Source organism: Thamnophis elegans, chromosome 1 (genome assembly GCF_009769535.1).
Source record: "Thamnophis elegans isolate rThaEle1 chromosome 1, rThaEle1.pri, whole genome shotgun sequence".
In the NCBI taxonomy this organism is placed as follows: domain Eukaryota; kingdom Metazoa; phylum Chordata; class Lepidosauria; order Squamata; family Colubridae; genus Thamnophis; species Thamnophis elegans.
The window spans coordinates 166,495,753-166,518,967 of NC_045541.1; the positions used below are offsets into that span (position 1 = coordinate 166,495,753).

The window sequence follows — 23,215 nt, forward strand, 5'->3', positions numbered from 1 at the left end:
TGCCACATGCTGCTGCTTTCTGTTTTTCTAAACGGTCTTCAAGGCAGCTCCCATACAGAGCCCACTGCGATAGTCCAAATCCAGCAAAGCATCTATCGTAGGTTAGTGGCCAATATAATTTACTACAGCGATATTTCTCTTCATGAATTATGCTGAATAAATTCCTCACGTAGAACCAAGTAAAGGAAGGAATCTCTAAAAAGAAGGCCAATGTGAAATGTCGGCCATTATCACGAACACAGTGGAAATGAGATATAAAGGCCATAGGCTGGCATATGACAGCTCAGTCCCAGGAAAGAATTCATCTGATTAGATCTGATCTATCAAGAACTGCCATCTCAGTAAAATTACTCATTCAAGTTCACTTTTTAGTCAATAATGAAGTTGCTTCACTTACCGTGACCTTATTTCTTTTGGAAAAGCCTTTTATACTGAGCTTTGAAACTGGTGTCTTATAGTAGCTTTTTTCTGAAAGTAAAAAAGGCAATGAAAGACAGTTGGATAAAGGAATGAGGTCAATTAACTGTGTCCTAATATTTGTCAGCTACTTACTGAGAGACTATGGGTACAAAACTTTGCTTTGAAAAAGTTGAAGGCAAGAATGACCTATACTAAACTGCTTCTTTGACATTTTAACAACATAGAGGGAATTCTAACCAGCACTCATATTCCATTCTCTATCTTGATTTTAAAAAATAGGAGCCATCAAGTCATTTTTCAGAAAGCAAGAAGATGGAGATACAAATAAAGAATATGAACTGGATTCCATATTGCCAAAAGGCAAAACTCAGGGATGCAAAGTCATGTTAGATATTATACCAGCAATGCCTTGGAATGACTAAATAAGAAAAACAAATATTAATTTATCTAAACAGCTAATTTAGATTTGATCTACGTATTCTGTTTAAAGAATCTTGGTGTTACATTAATATGTAATCTTGAGTGTCTACAATTTAATTTAAAAATAGCCTTTGTATAATTTTTGGAATAAAAGCATAAGTCTATTTTACTGCAACTAAACTTACATTCAAGTATACAACTCAAGAGCACACATACCATTAATAGATGAAACCTCCAGTTCAGGTCGAATACTCCTATGGCTATCCAGAAAGGTTGATTGTAATATACTAGGTGTAGTTTCTGCAGAAAAAGGGGTAAAGAAGAGGTTTTTCCTTTGGAATACTGATTACTGTAATTAGGTTTAGGTTTAGGTTTATTATTTATAGGCCGCCCTTTTCCCTGAGGGGACTCAGGGCGGCTTACAATTTATAGGGAGGGGAATACAAAACAATAAGACATAAACAATACATAAATTAAAATAGAACACAACATTCATTCATCATTCGGGTGGGGACGGATTATGATCTTTATCCCCAGGCCTGACGGGATAGCCAGATCTTGAGGGCTGTGCGAAAGGTCTGGATGGTGGTGAGGGTACGAATCTCCACGGGGAGATCGTTCCAAAGGGTCGGAGCTACTACTGAAAAGGCTCTCCTCCGCGTAGTTGCCAGTCGACACTGACTGGCAGATGGAACTCGGAGGAGGCCTAATCTGTGTGATCTAATAGGTCGTGAGGAGGTAATTGGCAGGAGGCGGTCTCTCAAGTACTCAGATCCACTACCATGGAGGGCTTTATGGGTGGTAAGTAGCACAATTAGGCCAGAGTAACAAACTTAGGTTTGACTAAATAATTGAACTGACTCCAAGAAAGTTAGGGGTCGTATCCCAGCAGTAGAATGACTACTGATTCAAGTGGACATTGACAAACCTGTGCACCAGGGGACTTTTAATACACTTTTTCACTCATATCCCCATATTCTATCTCTCTCAGGCACACATATCCGTTAGTATCTGTTTTAAAAGGGATTAGACTATTTTAAAGCCTACTGCTATTCAAGTATGAATTTCAAGGGGGGGGGGGAGGAAACTCAGGTGAGATGGGGTTATATATGCTTTCTATTAGCACATTCCATAAAAAAAATAATCCTGGAATTAAGATTTTTAAAAAGTTCCACTGAAATGCTGATGTAGAAAGGGTGATGTTTCAAGTAAGGAGTATTCCCCTCTAAAAATCACCATATGTTGCAATGAAGTTTTAGATTAGCTACTATTGCCCACAATCATAACTGATCTAAATCCTAGAAGGCAAGTACTTCCTCAGAGCCAAGACAACCAGGAGGCCTGGGGAAAGTGTAAGGAGGTTCAGGAGTTGAATAGGCCCTTACTAATTGCATTCAAGACAAAAGAGAGAATCTCTGCAGGATAGATGGAGCCTAAAGAAAGTGAATCCCATGTCCAAATGAACAATTTTTCAAGTATGTTCAAAAATGAATGCTAGGATTTTGTATAAACTCTTACTGAATATTATGTTCATCTTCTACTGTTGTCAAAATGTGTCATCAGGAGCTTTCCCCATATCTCAGTAATAATAATAATAATAATAATAATAATAATGATGATGATGATGATGATGGCACAAACCAGCAGTGGTAATTCCAGTGGTAATTGGCACACTGGGTGCTATTCCAAAAGCACTGGAATTACATTTGAAACAGTTAAAAATTGACAAAATCACCATCAGTCAAATGCAAAAAGCCGCACTGCTTGGATCTGCACGCATATTACGAAAATACGTTACGACCTCCTAGGCCCCTGGGTGGGGCCCGACTAGTAACTAATGCCAAATCCGGCGAAACAACTGGCCGCTGTGATACAATTGTATGATAATAATAATAATAATAATAATCAGCCTGAAAAAGTCACTGAAAATCAGATGGTCAAGATCTTGTGGGATTTTCGCATACAAACAGACAAAATACTGGCACATAATACACCAGACATCACACTGGTTGAGAAAAATAAGGTCACAATCATAGACATCGCAATACCAGGTGATAGCAGGATCGCTGAAAAGGAACATGAAAAAATCGCAAAATACCAGGACTTAAAAATTGAAATTCAACGACTATGGCACAAACCAGCAGTGGTAATTCCAGTGGTAATTGGCACACTGGGTGCTATTCCAAAAGCACTGGAATTACATTTAAAACAGTTAAAAATTGACAAAATCACCATCAGTCAAATGCAAAAAGCCGCACTGCTTGGATCTGCATGCATATTACAAAAACACGTTACAACGTCCTAGGCCCCTGGGTGGGGCCCGACTAGTAACCAATGCCAAATCCGGCGAAACAACTGGCCGCTGTGATACAATTGTATAATAATAATAATAATAATAATAATAATAATAATAATAATAATAATATAATAATAAAGGTTAATGCAGTGTTTTCAACAATTGAACCAGGATCCATCTTGGAAAAGATGCTTTGAGAAAAGCATTGGCAACAAACAAATGCAAGTATTAGAAATAACAACTGAGATGGTCAAAAATCGAGTTAAAAAGGTAAAGAATTGGACATCACCTGGAAAGGACCAATTACATGGTTTCTGGCTCAAATATCTGACCAGTTTACATGCAATATTGGCCAGGCAACTGAATGAAATTTTACAAAAGGGCCAAATTGATGAATGGTTGACAACTGGAAAAACATACTTGATTCAGAAAGATCCAACTAAAGGAACAACACCTGAAAACTATAGACCAATAACATGCTTACCAACAACCTTCAAATTACTCACAGGCATTATTGCAGATAACATGATGGATTATTTGGAAACAAACAACATCTTGCCAGTAGAGCAAAAAGGCAACAAAAGAAGGAGCAGGGGCACAAAAGATCAGCTTCTAATTGATAAAATGATATTAGAAAATTGTAAGAACAGAAAAACGAACTTGAATATGGTCTGGATTGATTACAAAAAGGCATTTGACTCACTGCCACATAGTTGGATCATAAAATGCTTAGAAACAACTGGAATTAGCAAAAATATTACATCCTTTACTGAAAAGGCAATGAAACAATGGAGAACTGAGTTGGCAGTAGGGAATGAGAGCTACGGAATGGTTAATATCAAGCGAGGAATTTTCCAGGGTGATTCACTTTCACCTCTTCTCTTCATCATCGCAATGATCCCACTATCAGTAATCTTAAAAAAAATGAAATTAGGCTACCAAACAGCCAAAAAAGCTGAAAAAATTTCGCATTTACTATATATGGATGATTTGAAACTCTATGGAAAGTCAGAAATAGAAATCCAATCATTGACAAATACAGTCCGAGTATTCAGCACCGATATTTCAATGCAGTTTGGCATGGAAAAATGCGCCACTGTATCCATAAAAAGGGGCAAAATCACTGCATCTGAGGGAATTGAAATGCCCAATGGCCAACTAATTAAATGCAAAGAAAATGAAGCCTACAAATACTTAGGCATTCTGCAGTTGGATAACATCAAGCATGGAGAAGTAAAAACTATTGTCAGACGAGAGTACACCAACAGAGTTAGGAAAATTTTGAAATCTAAATTGAATGGTGGAAATACAATCAAGGCCATAAATACCTGGGCAATACCAGTTATAAGATACACAGCTGGCATAGTTAACTGGACACAAGCTGATTTGGACCTTTTGGACCGAAAAACCAGGAAACTAATGACAATGCACTACAGTTTACATCCACGTGGTGATACTGATAGACTATATCTGCCCCGAAAATCAGGTGGCAGAGGATTATTACAAGTGAAGCAAACAGTTGAAGAAGAAAAATGTGCACTGGCTGATTATTTAAAAGACACTCAAGAACATCTATTAATCGAAGTAAAGAACAAAAATCTACTGAAGGCCCAACAGACAAAACAAGAATACAGAAAAGATGTGATAAAATCAAGAATGGAGAGTTGGGAGAACAAAGCACTGCATGGTCAATTTCTGGAAAAAATAAAAGATAAAGTGGACAGTGAACAAACTTGGTTATGGTTAAAAACAGGTACATTAAAGAAAGAAACAGAGTCACTAATCCTGGCTGCGCAAGAACAAGCTATCCGCACAAATGCCATTAAGGCCAAAATCGAAAAATCCTCTGATGATGCCAAATGCAGACTTTGCAAAGAAGCTGATGAAACTGTTGATCACATACTCAGCTGCTGTAAAAAAATCGCGCAGACTGATTATAAATTGCGGCACAATTCAGTAGCACAAATGATCCATTGGAATTTGTGCAAAAATTATTATATTAAAACAGCAACAAACTGGTGGGAACATCAGCCTGAAAAAGTCACCGAAAATCAGATGGTCAAGATCTTGTGGGATTTCCGTATACAAACCAACAAAATACTGGCGCATAATACACCAGACATCACACTGGTTGAGAAAAATAAGGTCACAATCATAGACATCGCAATACCAGGTGATAGCAGGGTCGCCGAGAAGGAACATGAAAAAATCGCAAGATACCAGGACTTAAAAATCGAAATTCAACGACTATGGCACAAACCAGCAGTGGTAATTCCAGTGGTAATTGGCACACTGGGTGCTATTCCAAAAGCACTGGAATTACATTTAAAACAGTTAAAAATTGACAAAATCACCATCAGTCAAATGCAAAAAGCCGCACTGCTTGGATCTGCACGCATATTACGAAAATACGTTACGACGTCCTAGGCCCCTGGGTGGGGCCCGACTAGTAACCAATGCCAAATCCGGCGAAACAACTGGCCGCTGTGTTACAATTGTATAATAATAATAAAAACTCCGCCGTTGCCGGTCCCAAGCCCGGATGAGAAAGGAGGAAGGTTGGGATCAGGTTGGCATCTGGTCCCGTAAAACCCCCCCCGCCAACCCATACAATATGGTGAAAAAAACGAATAAGAATTCCATACCGCATCGGTCGTCGCGCGGGTTAACAAGGGCCGCGGCGGATGTTGGGGTCCCTGGACATCCGTCGACAAGTGGGCTACAAGTGGACCAGCCAACAAAACGACAAAAATATAGTGCAGATGAAAACCGTGCCATAATGGCCTGTTACTACAACTCAGAGCCAGAAAAAAGAGGATATTTAAAGCGAATGTATGAATTATGGAAACAACAATATCCAGATTCAAATGTTAGTGAACAACGACTAGCAGATCAAAGGCGATTTATTATACGGAATAAAGTGTTTAGTGAAGTTGAACATGAGGAAATTCAGGCAAATTGCAAAACCCAAAAAACAATATCACAAGCGGAAATAACTGATATTCAAGACACAACTAAAGACACTATAGTAGAACTCCCAGAAGAAGCTCTCGGGGAGGAAATAACATCACCACCACTAGAACCAGTTATCATTGAACCAACTGATGAACTAACTCAAAAACAAAAAGAATTGAAGGATAAGATCATGGAGCATTTTCTGCTTAATGAGGAAAAGCAACGTTTACCATCACTAAAAACTGTGCCTAAGAAAATTTTGGCCCCTATCATGAAAATGGTTAATGCAGTGTTTTCAACAATTGAACCGGGATCCATCTTGGAAACAAACCAGTTAATGTACAGCGCAGCTGTAATAGTCACTAATGAACTAGGCATTAAAATTAAAGTACCTAGTCACACAACAGAAAAAGCATCAAAGCCAAAGTGGAAAATCCGTCTAGAACAAAAAAATCAAAAAATTAAGGGCAGATGCTAGTAACTTAAAGAACATGCATGAGCAACGGCTTAAAAACAACAAAATCATAGATCGGCTAATCAGACGATATAGATTGGATACAAGAAACATCAATGAAGCTGTAGAGATTGTAAAACAGCAGATAACAGCAACAGCTAGAAAAATTGAAAGATATGAGGCACGAATCATCCAATATAAACAAAATCAGCAATTTCGATCAGACCAACGGCGTTTTTATCAAAGTCTTAATGTGAATGGTGACACCAAAAGTGAAAAACCAGAAAAGCAGGCCACAGTTGAATTCTGGAAAGAATTGTGGGAAAATGCAAAGGACTACAACAAGGAAGCAAAGTGGATACATGACTTTGAGAAAAGCATTGGCAACAAACAAATGCAAGTATTAGAAATAACAACTGAGATGATCAAAAATCGAGTTAAAAAGGTAAAGAATTGGACATCACCTGGAAAGGACCAATTACATGGTTTCTGGCTCAAATATCTGACCAGTTTACATGCAATATTAGCCAGGCAACTGAATGAAATTTTACAAAAGGGCCAAATTGATGAATGGTTGACAACTGGAAAAACATACTTGATTCAGAAAGATCCAACTAAAGGAACAACACCTGAAAACTATAGACCAATAACATGCTTACCAACAACCTTCAAATTACTCACAGGCATTATTGCAGATAACATGATGGATTATTTGGAAACAAACAACATCTTGCCAGTAGAGCAAAAAGGCAACAAAAGAAGGAGCAGGGGCACAAAAGATCAGCTTCTAATTGATAAAATGATATTAGAAAATTGTAAGAACAGAAAAACGAACTTGAATATGGTCTGGATTGATTACAAAAAGGCATTTGACTCACTGCCACATAGTTGGATCATAAAATGCTTAGAAACAACTGTCATTAGCAAAAATATTACATCCTTTACTGAAAAGGCAATGAAACAATGGAGAACTGAGTTGGCAGTAGGGAATGAGAGCTACGGAATGGTTAATATCAAGCGAGGAATTTTCCAGGGTGATTCACTTTCACCTCTTCTCTTCATCATCGCAATGATCCCACTATCAGTAATCTTAAAAAAAATGAAATTAGGCTACCAAACAGCCAAAAAAGCTGAAAAAATTTCGCATTTACTATATATGGATGATTTGAAACTCTATGGCAAGTCAGAAATAGAAATCCAATCATTGACAAATACAGTCCGAGTATTCAGCACCGATATTTCAATGCAGTTTGGCATGGAAAAATGTGCCACTGTATCCATAAAAAGGGGCAAAATCACTGCATCTGAGGGAATTGAAATGCCCAATGGCCAACTAATTAAATGCAAAGAAAATGAAGCCTACAAATACTTAGGCATTCTGCAGTTGGATAACATCAAGCATGGAGAAGTAAAAACTATTGTCAGGCGAGAGTACACCAACAGAGTTAGGAAAATTTTGAAATCTAAATTGAATGGTGGAAATACAATCAAGGCCATAAATACCTGGGCAATACCAGTTATAAGATACACAGCTGGCATAGTTAACTGGACACAAGCTGATTTGGACCTTTTGGACCGAAAAACCAGGAAACTAATGACAATGCACTACAGTTTACATCCACGTGGTGATACTGATAGACTATATCTGCCCCGAAAATCAGGTGGCAGAGGATTATTACAAGTGAAGCAAACAGTTGAAGAAGAAAAACATGCACTGGCTGATTATTTAAAAGAAAGTCAAGAACATCTATTAATCGAAGTAAAGAACAAAAATCTACTGAAGGCCCAACAGACAAAACAAGAATACAGAAAAGATGTGATAAAATCAAGAATGGAGAGTTGGCAGAACAAAGCACTGCATGGTCAATTTCTGGAAAAAATAAAAGATAAAGTGGACAGTGAACAAACTTGGTTATGGTTAACAACAGGTACATTAAAGAAAGAAACAGAGTCACTACTCCTGGCTGCGCAAGAACAAGCTATCCGCACAAATGCCATTAAGGCCAAAATCGAAAAATCCTCTGATGATGCCAAATGCAGACTTTGCAAAGAAGCTGATGAAACTGTTGATCACATACTCAGCTGCTGTAAAAAAATCGCGCAGACTGATTATAAATTGCGGCACAATTCAGTAGCACAAATGATCCATTGGAATTTGTGCAAAAATTATTATATTAAAACAGCAACAAACTGGTGGGAACATCAGCCTGAAAAAGTCACCGAAAATCAGATGGTCAAGATCTTGTGGGATTTCCGTATACAAACCGACAAAATACTGGCGCATAATACACCAGACATCACACTGGTTGAGAAAAATAAGGTCACAATCATAGACATCGCAATACCAGGTGATAGCAGGGTCGCCGAGAAGGAACATGAAAAAATCGCAAGATACCAGGACTTAAAAATCGAAATTCAACGACTATGGCACAAACCAGCAGTGGTAATTCCAGTGGTAATTGGCACACTGGGTGCTATTCCAAAAGCACTGGAATTACATTTAAAACAGTTAAAAATTGACAAAATCACCATCAGTCAAATGCAAAAAGCCGCACTGCTTGGATCTGCACGCATATTACGAAAATACGTTACGACGTCCTAGGCCCCTGGGTGGGGCCCGACTAGTAACCAATGCCAAATCCGGCGAAACAACTGGCCGCTGTGATACAATTGTACAACAACAACAATAATAATAATAATAATAATAATAATCTGATGTTACCTTAATAGTTCCTAGGTCCTTGGTTAGGACTCGAGCTGTTGAGCTACCAACCAGCCCCAAAGCCTGTGAATCTCACCAAAGATTAACCACGTAATAGTAGTAGTAGTAGTAGTAGTAATGGCAGATAAGTTCCTATAAACTGAATAGTTGCTGAACTATTTTGGCATCGGACACCTCCAAGGGACTGCTGAGTGTACATTCCATATACATGGCAATAGTTCCAATTCAGTCAATGTAATGAAATTCACAGACACTTTTAAGTCAGAGATGCATAACATTTTGCACTAAGATAGCCATATTTGGCCATTACAAAGGTTGCCAGCTCCAAGCTCACAAAAAGTTAGTAATACCAGGACCATACCAATTTGATTTAGAATAATTGAAAAGTAGATCATGGAAAATAATCTTTTCCCCATTCATTACACTATATGTTATAATTTGGCAGCAACTCCTATGAACTTAGATCCATGGCTAGAGGACCACAGAATAACTAAATGTTCTTCAGATTGTTTTTTTCTGAAGCTGCCTGGATTCTAGAAAGTGACATTTGGTAATAAATGCAGGGAAGACTTCTAGATTGTGTAAAGCAAAATCTTACCTACTGAGGCCTTGAATTTCTGAACAGATAGCCTCTTTGGAGATCCAAAATTTTCTAGACCTTTTGCAAAGGACAAATTGGTGGTTGAAGTACCCTGCTAATTAAATACATACATGTTGAAATTAAACAATTCAGTCTTATTTGATTGCTAGTTTGGGGGTAAACAGTTTTTATATTTCAGGTGGTTATCAAAACAAATCCCAGTCTTGTTCTACTATCCTAATCCATTTATAATAGGAAATCATAATATGTAATTGTACTATATAATTATAATAGGAAATAATAGGAAAATACATTGATATAGAGGGCCTTTTCCTGAGATAGTTTTCAGTTTGATGGGCTTAACTTTCCTTATCTTTTTTTATAAGAAATGTAGTACATGATACAATTACATTAATCTATGTATAAAACAAAACAGATTCCTCTTATTATTATTTTTTGCATTACTAAACAGTCTCCCCTAAATGTTGCCTTTCTGAAATAGTCATTTTATTTTCTCAGTATTATTTATTAATTCTCTGATATTTTCTGTTGTATACAAATTAAAACATGAAACAGATTGTCAAGTCTGAAAATAAAAAAATAGCCCTTGAAATATACAGCGCATTAGTCAAAAGCTCCCTTAAAATAAATAAAGGAGTAACTTGAAATTTTCATTTTAAAAAATTAGAAGATATGCTGCATGCATCACACACTGGCCATGCCCGCGCCCGGTTTAGCAAAGAGGAAAAAAGTCAAGATACATCACATGACGCTGTGACAACACGAGTTTGACACCCCTGTTCTATACTATAGTACCAGAATGCCATAGAGCAGGATTTTTCATGCCAGCTGGAGAATTTGGGGTGTTAAAGTCCACACATCTCAAAGTTGACAAGTTTTAAATAGAGTTTATGAAGATTCTCAATCATCCATGTCATGGTTGTCCCAAAGGTGCTTTTTTTCAAGAGGCAACTGGACTTTCTGGTTTTTCTTTTCTTTTTTTTCTTGAAACAAATAAAACTCAGGGTGGCCTTACTGACTGTCTAAAAGATTGTAAATATCCAGCTATCTGCAAGGAGTATAAATCCTTCCATTCCCCACCATCCAGTCAGAGCTGAAGAAGCTTCTTGGATAAGAAGCGAAACGCCTTCAAAGAAAAACACCATAAAAGTCCAGTTGCCTCTTGGGGGGGGGGGGGAGCACCTTTGCTATAGAGCAATGTGTTTTTAATGCAGACTCACCTTTCCACTTGCTTTTTTATCATACTGCAGGTAACGAGATGGCACAATTCTTCCCCCTGGCAGAGGAAAAATAGAAAAAGAATCCACATTCAAATTTGCATTAAATTTGCATTTGTACCGTTACTATCCATGAGAAAAGAAACTTCTCCAGAGACTTTGGGGCTCTTAATGGAACAATGTTGAGACCAAGCACTCGATTCCACAGAACGACTCCCATGCAAAGCTCCCATATTAAGCTCGGGCAGCTTTGTGCAGCGCATCGGCTGCGGGCTACGGACCCTGAAATCTACCCTCCAATGCCATTACTCACCTCTCTGTTTCGGTCGGGCACCCGTCTCCATCTCAGTCGTTCCAGGCTCCCTAGAAAGACAAATGAACTGGGGTGACAGGGAAATCAAAACGCAAACCATCCGCCGCTGCCATCCATCCTTCGCTCCGCGCTCTCACCTGCCGAGCGGCAGCTTTCCCGCCATTTCCGCCGAACAAACTCACGGCTTTCCCCACCCATCAAAACAAATACCCCTCGGCGCATGCGCCTTGCAGCCCAGTTGGGAAAGGCCCGCCGGAGCCACCCGAAAGGCGGAAGCACGGAACCTAGAACGTCCCACTTTCAGGGAGCGCCTCGGGTTCATTCATTTCTGTCTCGCTTCATTTCGCAGCAGAAAATCCTCACTTCCGGCTTACTCAACTTGTCTGTCGGCGGCCAGGCTTGACGCATGCGCAGAGCACCGCTCTGTTTTTAAAGAACTTTTTCCATTTGCTTTCCAAGGCGAGCAGCCGGAAAATAACCGGTTAAATTATTACTGAACCCATTCCGTGAGTAACTGTTGCCTCCGCCCGCGGGGATCGAACCTACTTCCGCTCTAGTAGCTGTAATAGACTGGCGGCTCCGTACATGTGACTCGCTCTTGCTTCGCGCCGGCCGGTTTCGTTCGCCTCTTTCCTTCGCTCTTGGCTCTGTTGCAAAGAAGCGCAACCCTCCACTAATCGGTGAGCAGCCCCGACAAAGGCTAAGCTTTTGGGGGCAAGGGTTGAATCGAGATCTCCTTGCGCGTCTCTCCCTTTGGTAAGGAGCCGCCTGGTGCCCGGGACGTTTGGCCAAAGTCCGAATTAATTCCAGAAAGGTGGAGAGGGGTTGTCGCTGGCTACTTGTAGGTTCTTCTTCATAGCTGCATGTTTCCTCTCGCTCAGTGGGGAAAAAAATGTCCCTTTGGGCATGTCGCAAAGTATACAATGAGAGTCTTGTTCACAAAACCGGGGTGCCTTCCCATTTATTGTCTATTGCAGCGTCTTTTAGATTTATTTCTCTCAAAGCCCCTTTCCTCTTTTTAAAAATTACAGAGGATCCCCAAAGACCTTTTGTTTCTATTTATTGATATTTGTCATATCAGGGAGAAAGGGGTGGCAAAAAAAATGTAATAAATATATTACAATTTAAAATGGATGCACTGGCTGTCATGACTGCCTCTCTATCATTTGATGGGATTTTAATAATGTAATTTTTCAACCTAGCTGGCAAATAATTTTGATTTTTGAGGACCTTGAAAGGGCCTTGTGGATCCTCAGCAGTCCTAGGTCTACACTTTAAGAAATGTTGGCTTATTACAGTGTTTCTCAACCTTGGCAACTTGAAGATGCCCAGACTTCAACTCCCAGAATTCCCCAGCCAGCATTCGCCGGCTGGGGAATTCTGAGAGTTGAAGTCCGGACATCTTCAAGTTGCCAAGGTTGAGAAACACTGTCCTATTGGAATTTATAATCTGTTGTAATGATTTAAAGGGGCTTCAAAATCTGAAACTGTGTCCAGGAAGGTGTATAGTACATTATAACAAGATTAAATGGCAACAGTGTAGATAAATTTGAAAAGTATTGGAGATTGGAAAGCATGGGATGAATCCTTTCCTTGCTGTACAGCAAGTGGGGATTCTGGAGATGTTGCTCCTCCTAGCAGTCCCCGGAGGGAAAACTCTACCCATTGGTTTTACCTAAATCGTCAACAGATGGTAACAGCATACGGGTAATCCTTGTTTAGCAACCACAATTGGGACTGACAACTTGATTGCTGAGTCAAATGATCTTACTTCAACTTTCCTTTGCTTTACAGACCTGTGAGGTTCATAAATGCGAAGACTGATCACCAAATTACTTTTTCTTCACTGCTGTAACTATGCACGGTCGCTAAATGAGGACTACCTAGTGCAGGGGTGCCAAACGCGATTTCATTGAGGGCCGCATCAGGGTTGTGTTTGACCTGGGGGAGGGGGCCAGGGTGGACGTGGCAAGCTCAACCTCATTCATCAAGGCTCCGTTTTTGGCCATGATGGCCTCCTGCAGCCCTATGCCAGTAAAAAAGGAGCTTGGGGAGGCCTGGGCTGCATTTTCTCTGGCAGCGGGTGTAGGTGGCTGTCAGGTCCGAAAACTGAGTCCAGGCAGGTTGCATGCGGCCTCCCCGAGCTCCATTTTCATTAGCAGAGGGCTGCAGGAGGCCATTGTGGCTGAAAACGGAGCTCCGATGGGCCGTATATGACCGTCCCGACTTCTGTTTTGCTGGCAGAGGCAGTATGGGCAGGTGCTTCACTGTTTCCAGTGTAGGGCCTACGGGCCGGATCTAAGTATTCTGCAGGCTGGATTTGGTCCCGGGGCCTTGAATTTGACATCCCTGACCTAGTTCCTTTGGCAGTAGAAGGAAATCAGTCTTCAGGGAGCCCACCCTTAATCCTTTTACTCAGAACAAATCCTTTGGGGGATTTAATTCAGGAGAAGATACTACTTAAAGTGTGGAGTGAATGGGTAACAGACACAAATGTGCTCGGCCCTCAGAAACATAAACATGCTTTTTCCCCCATTTTGCTACAGTTCCCTTTCATCTCATTCTTGGTATTAGGAGAACAGCCATGCTTGCTCGGGGCAGAACAATTTTCTCTGGACTTTCTGTCTACTGGAAACCTCTCTTCAAAGGCCGCCTCCTACTTGTAACCAACACAGTCAGCTGCGGAGGGCTTCTAGCAGCAGGAGACGCACTTCGCCAATCCTGGGAGATAAAGAAGGATTCTAAACGGAAATGGGATCGTGCCCGGACAGGTCAGTTTAATGTCATATTAACTGCTGGTTTTACCTTTAAAATTCTTCCTGGCTTGACCCTGAGATATCCCTAGGATCACTCAGTTTCAATCTGCTTGAACGAAGAGATCTCCAGCAAAATCTATTACTAGACCCAGTGGCGGATTAAGGCTCACTGGTGCCCTAAGCACTGAAAAATCTTGGCGACCCCCTCCTTTGTCCATACTGTACAAATCTTGATTGGTTTTTTTCTTTCATTCTCAACTTTGTGGTGCCCTCTTGGGCCTGGTGCCCTAAGCATGTGCTTAGTCTGCTTAATGGTTAATAGACCACTGACTAGATCCCATTTCCAGTAAATCAGGAGGATGAAGGCCTCAAATGTTTTTCTGTAGTGCCAGTACCGACATGGAACTTTCTGCCCTCTGACATCCACTGAACGCCTACCTTGCTGGGTTTCAGGACATTTTTATTTATTTATTCACTCATTCAGTTAAGGGTTGTAAAAAGGGAGATTCTATCCAATTTGTTTTGCCACTTGTCTTACATTTATGACTCTGGCTCACATAATTAAAAGCAACACACACACCCCAAAGCAATAAATAGAATACAAATTAAATGAGAACAAATTAAAAAAACTGAATTAAAAAACACAAACCGCAGGAAACTATAAGTCATATGCCAGTTAATGCAAGCATTCCAGCAAGCTTCACACCACAACTAGATCCCCAAGCACAAGGGGCAAAACAGAACTGAATCTCAAGCAGTCCTGTAAGGAACTTATTATCTCCTTAATTTTAGCTGCTAAAATTATAATGGCCCAAATAGATAACATAATAAATGAGTTGTGGATTAATAAGGCCTCTTCAGTGAGGTACATTCGGGGGGGGGGGGAATCACAGAGTTAGAATAATGAAACATAAGAGGCAGTATTCACAATTCAAATTTGGATGGTTTAAAATTTATATAGTTTTATAGTAAATATAAAGATTTTATAGTAAATCACTATAGACTATAACATGGCAATATGTTAGATAATGTATATGGTGAATTTGTAAATTACCTGTCTCTAATGGAAGTCCTTGGCTTATGACCACAATTAAGCCCAACACTTCCATTGCTAAGCAAGACAATTGTTAAGTAACTTGCCGAGGTGGCGCAGTGGTTAGGGTGCATACTGCAGGCCACTTCAGCTGACTGTTATCTGCAGTTCAGCGGTTCTAATCTCACCGGCTCAAGGTTGACTCAGCCTTCCATCCTTCCGAGGTAGGTGAAATGAGGACCCAGACTGTGGGGGCAATATGCTGACTCTGTAAACCGCTTAGAGAGGGCTGAAAGCCCTATGAAGCGGTATATAAGTCTAACTGCTATTGCTATTGCTATTTTACAACTTTTTTGACCATGATTGTTAAGAGAATCCTAGCAGTTGTTACGTAAGTGAATTATGTGTTCATTACGGGAATTTAGCTTCCCGCAATGAGTTTGCTTGTCAGAAGCTGGCTGGGAAGGTCACAAGTGGTAATCACATAACCCTGGGACAATACAACTGTCATAAATATAAATTATTTGCCAAGCACCCAAATTTTGATCTTGACCATGGGGCTACTGCAATGGGGATAAGCGTGAGAACCAATATGCCACTTTTTCAGTGCCCTTGTACCTTCAAATGGTCATTAAATGAATAATTGTAAGTTGAGAATTACTTTTATTTGTAATAGATTTTTTAAATATTTTCTCTTATTGATGCATCACGGATTTTTGTTATTTGATGATGAATCCCTTATGTTTTACTAATGGAGCAAATGTCCTCCTTCAGCACGAATGTTCACCATCGGCTGCACTATGGGCCCAATGATGCACTACTGGTACCTGTGGCTAGACAGGGCCTTCCCTGCTGCTGGCTTCAGTGGCATCAGGACCGTCCTGAAAAAAGTTTTCATTGATCAGATCGTTGCCTCTCCAGTCTTTGGGGTTTGGTATTTCATAGGTAAGACTAAATTCCTGAAGCTGCAAGACAATTTCTATTCTTTTGAGGGCAAAAATGAATGGGAAAATATGTGGGCTTTTGCTACAGATACTGTGTGTGGGTAGAAGAAGCAGAGGGTGTGGCATTTCTGTTGTCCCTTCTGTGCTTGGCTTCCTCTGAAAAATATACAGTTCCTTTAGTTCCCAATAGCCAAAGAACATCCCCCATATTTCCATCTGCCTTGTTATTATCTGCAGGGATTGGATCTTTAGAAGGACAGACTCTGGAGGAAAGCTGGCATGAATTGGAAGAGAACTTTTGGGAATTCTACAAGGTAAACCTAATTTTTGTCCCCTATTTTCTGACCCAGAGTTTGTGGATGGAGTAACTAACTTACATTTATGACTCTGGCTCACATAATTAGTGTTTTTCTGTTTGCAGATGGACTGGTGTGTGTGGCCACCAACACAGCTGATCAACTTTCTGTTCCTGCCCCCCGCGTATCGAGTGATTTACATGAATGTCATCACTCTAGGATGGGACACTTACCTATCATACCTTAAACATCGTGTGAGTAAAACGCAATAAAATAATTGGCGTCAGAAGGACAGGCAGTCCTCAACTTGCAACTAGTGATCATTCGAAGTTATATAAAGTGACTTATGACTGTTTCAGCATCCTCATGGTCATGTGATCCAAATTCAGACCCTTGGCAATTGACTCATATTTATGACAGTTATACTATCCTGGGTTCATGTGATTATTTTGCAACTTTCTGACAAGTGGAGTTGATAATACAATACAATAGCAGAGTTGGAAGGGACCTTGGTGGTCTTCTAGTAGGCAGGAAACCCTATACCGTTTCAGACAAATGGCTATCCAACATCTTCTTAAAGACTTCCAGTGTTGGGGCATTCACAACTTCTGGAGGCAAGCTGTTCGACTGATTAATTGTTCTAACTATCAGCACATTTCTCCTTAGTTCTAAGTTGCTTCTCTCCTTGATTAGTTTCCACCCATTGCTTCTTGTTCTGCCCTCAGGTGCTTTGGAGAATAACTTGACTCCCTCTTCTTTGTGAGATATTGGAAGACGGCTATCATGTCTCCCCTGGTCCTTCTTTTCATTAAACTAGACATACCCAGTTCCTGCAACCATTCTTCATATGTTTTAGTCTCCAGTCCCCTAATCATCTTTGTTGCTCTTCTCTGCACTCTTTCCAGTCTCCACATGGTGGATCCAGATTCACATAACAACCATGTTACTAAATTAGCAACTGCAACGTGGCGAGAAAGATCGTAAAATGGGGCAAAATTCACTTAACAAATGTCCCACTTAGCAACAAAAAGTTTGGGCTCAATTGTGGTCATTAAGTCGAGGACCACCTGTAATTGAGATTAAAACATAGGATGGAATGAATGTAAAGTTGTGTTGAGTAAACCCTTTTCTCTAGCCTTTTTTTTTTTTACCATAGCTGGTAGCAACTCAATCTGAGCATCTTCGTATTCAGAGCCTGTGTTCTACCGTGTTTCCCTGAAAATAATAAGACAGGGTCTTATTTTCTTTTGACCCCCGAAATAAGCGCTTGGCCTTATTTTCGGGGAGGTCTTATTATTTTTGAGCTGCAGGAGGCAGCGAGCATGGTCACCTCATGGATGCTGCTGTGTTGCAATAATTTTCGGGAGGGCTTATTTTCTGGGGAGGGCTTATTTTAGCGCATGCGCTCAAAAGCCCAATTGGGCTTATTATCCGGGGAGGTTTTATTTTCAGGGAAACAGGGTACTATTAACATGCTCAAAAGGAATAGGTATCACTGGCTATGTTAAGGAGGCTTGTTAATTGGGCACAATTGGTCTTCCTCTGATAATCTCTGAAAAGATACCAGTAACATTTTCCTCAGCATCTCTATCCCCATTTTAATGGCTTGTTTTGTTTGGCTTAGAATGTGGTGTTGTTCTGACCTAGACTTCCTGATACAGTAAAATGCACAGGATTAAGTCCCAAAACCCTCCTTTATTTCAAAGGCTGTGAATTATATTCATTCACAGCCCGTAATGAATCCCAAATAGTAGTAAAGAGTTCTATAGCAGGCTTTGGGATAAGGCTGATAAGCACCCATCTTTATCTTCTTTGAAAACACTGCCAAAGACTTAATTGGCAATTAGCTTGGCAAGGCCACACAGAGCAAAGAGTCCAAAGAAGGTAAGCTGACCAGCATGAACCAAGTTGCTTCCTGCAAAGGCTCATGTGTCTTTGTTCCTACTTTATGTCCTATGGGAGGGGCCAATCACCTCCAAACCTTACTCCCGAATTGTCCTTCTGTTTTAAATGTTCTTGCCTTCTGGCAGCTCTGTGCATGCGCGCACTGGGAACAGGGGGAGCCTGTTCCTCTGCCTCGCTGCTGTCCAACTATGGAAGCTCCAGAGGCAGATGGCCCTGACCCCCTCTCTGCCTTCGATGCAGAGCCTGCATCCGAGCCTTCCCCAGACTCCAGGACTGGCCCATGTCCCTCCCCAACCTCCTCGCTCTCCGACTCTGCTGCGAGCTCCACCAGCGGCCACAACAGATGTAAACAACTACAGATAGTCATATCACAATTGGGACCATAATTTCCATTGCTAACTAAGGCAGTTGTTCAGGATGTCACACTCAATTCTGCAATGGTTGTTAAGCAAATCACTGCCATTGTTAAGTAAAATCATGCAGTTATTAAGATAATTTAGCTTCCCCCATTGAGTTTGCTTGCTGGAAACTGGCTGGAAGGGGCATAAATGGCAATTGCATGACTTCAGGACATTGCAACTGTCATAAATATATGCCTAAATTTTGATCATGTGATCAGGAGATGCTACAATGACAATAAGTGTGAGAACCATTTATAAGGCACTTTTTCCCGTGCCGTTGTAACTTCGAATGGTTGGTAATCAAATGGTTGTACATCAAGGATTACCTCTATGCTTGTTTTTAATTAGAAACATGAGTTCTAGCTTCATCTGGTAACAATGTTTTTAATCTAGTAATGATTTATTCAACAAACTAAGATTTAACTACCGTATTTTTCAGACTATAAGACGCACCTTTTTCCCTCAAAAAAGAGGCTGAAAATCTGGATGCGTCTTATACACTGAATACAGCATTTTTGGCCTCCTGAAACCCCACCCCCTTCACCAAAATGGCCGTGCATTGCCTTTAGGAGGCTTTCAGGGAGCTCCTGGGGGCTGGGGAGGGCAGAAATGAAAGAAAAACAGGCCGTTTTTTGCTCAATGTTGCCCCCCCCTCCCTGGAGCACTCTACAAACGCTCCTAATGGCTATTCATGCCTTTTAAAAAAATGGGCCCATTTTTGTGAAAAATGGGGCATTTTGGGGAGGTCTGCAGAGTGTAAAACTTTTTTTTTTTTAATTTGCCTCTTCAAAACCTCTTCAAAAAATACGGTAAGTGGCTTCTGAACCATTCCCTGGTAATGATTCCTGGACTATTCTGAATTACTTGTTCATAGATAGAATTTCAGAACTCAAAAATCGGGGGGGGAGGGGGAACCTCAAGTGGCTTGATAAACTTCAGGCTTACAAAGCTAAATGTATGTTAATTTTTGTTTTGTTTTGTTTAGAATAAAAAGCCAGTGCTCGACCAGGATGAGGACTCTAAACCTTGCACTTCTGAAATCCAGACTACTGGGTGAAAAGTGTGAATAACCAAACTACTTTTTAAAGACTCGAAGCACACCGGCATCTTTTCTTTCTTTTTCTTTTTTCAAAAATGCTATTTGAATTCTTCTGCGTAGGAAATGGTGCCTGAATTCTAATTTTCCTTGTCAAAAATTCTGTAACAAGAACGAGACTGAAAGCTCAGAGCACTTTTCCTTTGACAGGTTGGTGCGAGTTGAAGCAGCAACCTGCATCCAGGAAGCAGAAGTGCTGTCCCATAAAAGTGCCAAATTATAGATTTTTCTAATTTATTTATTTATTAGTTTTCTATTGCCTCAATCTCGTGATTTTGGATGGTGTGCAAGAATCTCAACAGTGATCTTAAAATCAACTGTGTCAGCAGAAACAGAGACAAAGAAAATACGTCCATCTTCCTTCCCCACTAAGCCTTGGAGTAATCAGGAAAGTTTTCCAGAGCTTCTTAAAAGCCAAGAATGAAGCATCAGGTGTATTTCCAGGGAAGGTTTATTCCATAGAGCAGTGTTTCTCAGCCTCAACAGCTTTAAGATGAGTGGAATTTCTACTAGAATTTCCCAGCCAGCAACGAGGTGTGGCCATATTTGAGAACCGTTGATGGTCTTCGGATTAGCAACTCAGTTCACTCTTTGGAGGATGAATGCATCTATTTTGGAAATCCTAACTATTTAGATAATGGGAAAGTCAGACAAGCTAAGAAAGGGAGAAGTAAATAAAAGAAAATTCATGTTGGTATCTGTAATCCCATAGCATCCTTTATAGAACATGCTGCCAGAGGGGATGGATTTGGGCAGCCTTTACATTTGATGAATATATCTTAAAAAAATAACAAGCTGAGCTTCATCCCATGATTGTGTTGGAAGATTAAATATGGGAAACTAGATTGTGTCCTTATTGTTATGCTCACAAGCAGTGCCATAGAGGGCTAGGATTTAAAAAAGGCCTTAAAACCAAAAGTGAGGGACCAAATGACTCTCAAGCATGGGAATTTTTAAATTCCCTATTTTTTCCTTCAGTGGATTAGAGGAATATATCAGGGAAATGTTTGCTCACAATATATCTAGACTTCTATTGAATTTATGCTTCATTCTATGTACTATATTTACTACATAGGTAGATCAAACTGCCAGGGGTGATTGCGTGGAACATTAGGGTTGCAATAAATATGATGATGTCTGTGGAAATTTTCAATCATGCATGTCATGGTCATCTCAAAGGTGCATTTCCCAAAAGGCAACTGGACTTTCTTGGGGTTTTTTTCCCCTTTGAAAACATTTTGCTTCTCACCCAAGAACTGAAGTAGCTTCTTGGAGGAGAAGCAAAAGGTTTTCAAAGAAATAAAACCAAAGAAGTCGAGTAGCCTTTTGGAAAAAAGCACCTTTTGGATAAATATGCTGATATTACCTAGTGCTCTATATCTTGCCACTCAACCTCAGAGAAATAGCATGGACACTTGAAGATTGCAGGGTGCTTGGTGCTCTCTGAGCTTGGTGGTTTTCATCAGTGTCCTGATGATGTTATCTAGTTTGGTAATGAAATGTCTGCAAGAAAACCAAGCTCAAAGAGCAGCAAAGGACTCAGCAGTTCAACCCTGAACTACAAATATTCTCTTCTATGGGTACACTTGAAGATTGCTTAGTCAGTAATTGGGTGGGTGAGGGAGAATATATTGAAATGATATGCAGAGAAGATGGGTGTGCGGTGGGCCAGAAGAAATACTGTTACATTCTTGTGATTTGGACTGGGTTGGATGGTGCTGCACTCCTTCCTAAACCAGCAGGTCCATAGTTTATGTGTGATTCCCCAGGAGATTGTCCAGAGAAATCAATGGTAAAAGGTGCATTTCCACATTCATGCTAAGTGTATCAATTGCAAGTGCTTGTTGGCCAGCTGTATTGGGCAACAGTTATCTACATTTTTGTTGTATTTCATCTGCTGTACACGTACCACAGTCCTTAATGTACAACTATTCATTTAGTTAACAACTATTTGTTGTTTCTGTTCAAAGTAACAACGGCATTGAAAAAAGTGACTTGATGTTTTTCACATTTACAATCACTGCAGCATACCAAATGAGGTTAAAATTTAGATGCTTGGCAACTGACTCATATTTTTGAGGTTTGCAGGGTCCGTGTGTGTGTGTGTGTATGTGTGTGTGTGTGTGTGTATGTGTGTGTGTGTGTCAGGCGATCACCTTTTGTGACCTGACAAACAAAGTCAATGGGGAAGCCAGATACACTTAACAACCATGTTACTAATTTAACAACTGCAGCAATTCATTTAAAAACTGTGGCAATAAAGGTCAGAAAATGGGGCAAAATTCACTTAGCAGTGAAACATTTGGCCTCCGTTGTGGTCGTAAGTCAAGGACTCTCTGTATTTGGAGGCCACTTGAAAAAGTTAATCAGATTTTAAAGATGATTTTGTAAATAGCCACTTGCAAGGTTCTCTATCAATGAACAGAAAGTCTCTAATGTATTTGTGAATAAATGTATTCCAAATCGGAATGTTTGCTGATATTATTGTACCTGTCTCTTCCTCTTAATAAATCTTATTAAAGACTGTCACAATCTTACCTGAAATAATTATTTTTGGTTGAGGCAAGTGCTGAAGAACCTGCCACAAGGGTACTTCTAAGGTAGGGGTGTCGAACTCAAGGACTGTGGGCTGGATGTGGCTCTTGGAGTGCTTATATCTGGCCCATGGGTCTGGCCTGGAAATACCAAAGGACTGGCCTACACTGCCTCTGCCAGCCAAAATGGGCTGTGTGTGGCTCCCTGTGGCCCGTTTTTGGCCTCCACAGCTTCCTGCAGCACTCCGCCAGCCAAAAATGGCCGAAAACAGGGCAGAGTGGGCCCTGCATGACTCCACTGGCCCCGGTTTGGCAGGCAGAGTGTTGCAGGAAGTTTCATCCCATCTCCCCCACTGGCCTGCGGAGTACTACAATGCTGATGCAGCCCTGGAAGAAATCCAGTTTTGACACCTCTGTTCTGTTCTCAATATTTTCACTCTCGAATTTCACCAAAGCAAAGCTGCAATTTGCTTTGACAACCAGCCAAAACTCCATGAAATAATGTGCACAAATCATAAATCCGTACTTCCATCTTACCCATAATTTTGATCTGTCAAAACAGTCCCAGCTCATGAAGGATATATCATTTTAGCAGTAACTGAATATCTAATGCTATCGTAAGCACCAATAATAATTGTGTTTGCTTTCTGTGCTCTTCCCAAATAGCTTCTTGGATACCTTCTGGATGGTGGGAATGGTGTCATCTTCCAGTAACCCCTCCCTCCCTCTCCCTCTCCCTCCCTCTCCCTTTCCCACTCTCTCTCTGTATTTTTGGCGAAGTTGCCATTTTTTCCCCTCCAGTAATGTATTGTTGGTTGTGATTCTTCATCAATAATCTGCCCATTGGGCAAC

General features: G+C 40.5%; 2 protein-coding genes across 5 annotated transcripts in view; one reads left to right on the forward strand and one right to left on the reverse strand.

The window, feature by feature from the left end:
• HAUS8 (HAUS augmin like complex subunit 8) overlaps nucleotides 1-11,632 on the reverse strand; it is a 25,118-nt gene extending 13,486 nt beyond the window's left edge. Inside the window, exons 1-6 of one of the 2 annotated variants that reach the window (XM_032238597.1) lie at nucleotides 11,536-11,632; nucleotides 11,399-11,448; nucleotides 11,089-11,144; nucleotides 9,866-9,959; nucleotides 1,057-1,140; nucleotides 398-468 (exon numbers count right to left, since the gene is read on the reverse strand). In XM_032238597.1, coding sequence (XP_032094488.1) covers nucleotides 398-468; nucleotides 1,057-1,140; nucleotides 9,866-9,959; nucleotides 11,089-11,144; nucleotides 11,399-11,448; nucleotides 11,536-11,561 — 381 coding nt within the window. In that variant the 5' untranslated portion in view covers nucleotides 11,562-11,632. Of the gene's footprint in view, nucleotides 1-397; nucleotides 469-1,056; nucleotides 1,141-9,865; nucleotides 9,963-11,088; nucleotides 11,145-11,398; nucleotides 11,449-11,535 lie in introns of both variants that reach the window. The other variant, XM_032238590.1, reaches the window with a different exon arrangement.
• Nucleotides 11,633-11,839: 207 nt separating this feature from the next.
• Nucleotides 11,840-21,084, forward strand: MPV17L2 (MPV17 mitochondrial inner membrane protein like 2). 3 transcript variants are annotated; one of them, XM_032238623.1, is made up of 6 exons: nucleotides 11,840-12,154; nucleotides 13,973-14,169; nucleotides 15,962-16,132; nucleotides 16,369-16,445; nucleotides 16,553-16,681; nucleotides 19,719-21,084. In XM_032238623.1, the coding sequence occupies exons 2-6, from the start codon at nucleotides 13,983-13,985 to the stop codon at nucleotides 19,788-19,790; spliced, it is 636 nt and encodes a 211-aa protein (XP_032094514.1). In that variant the 5' UTR covers nucleotides 11,840-12,154; nucleotides 13,973-13,982; the 3' UTR covers nucleotides 19,791-21,084. The 3 variants fall into 3 exon arrangements, with proteins under 3 accessions (XP_032094514.1, XP_032094507.1, XP_032094499.1); XM_032238616.1 differs by having other exon boundaries at nucleotides 11,842-12,078; nucleotides 13,945-14,169; XM_032238608.1 differs by having other exon boundaries at nucleotides 11,843-12,078.
• Nucleotides 21,085-23,215: the final 2,131 nt, after the last annotated feature.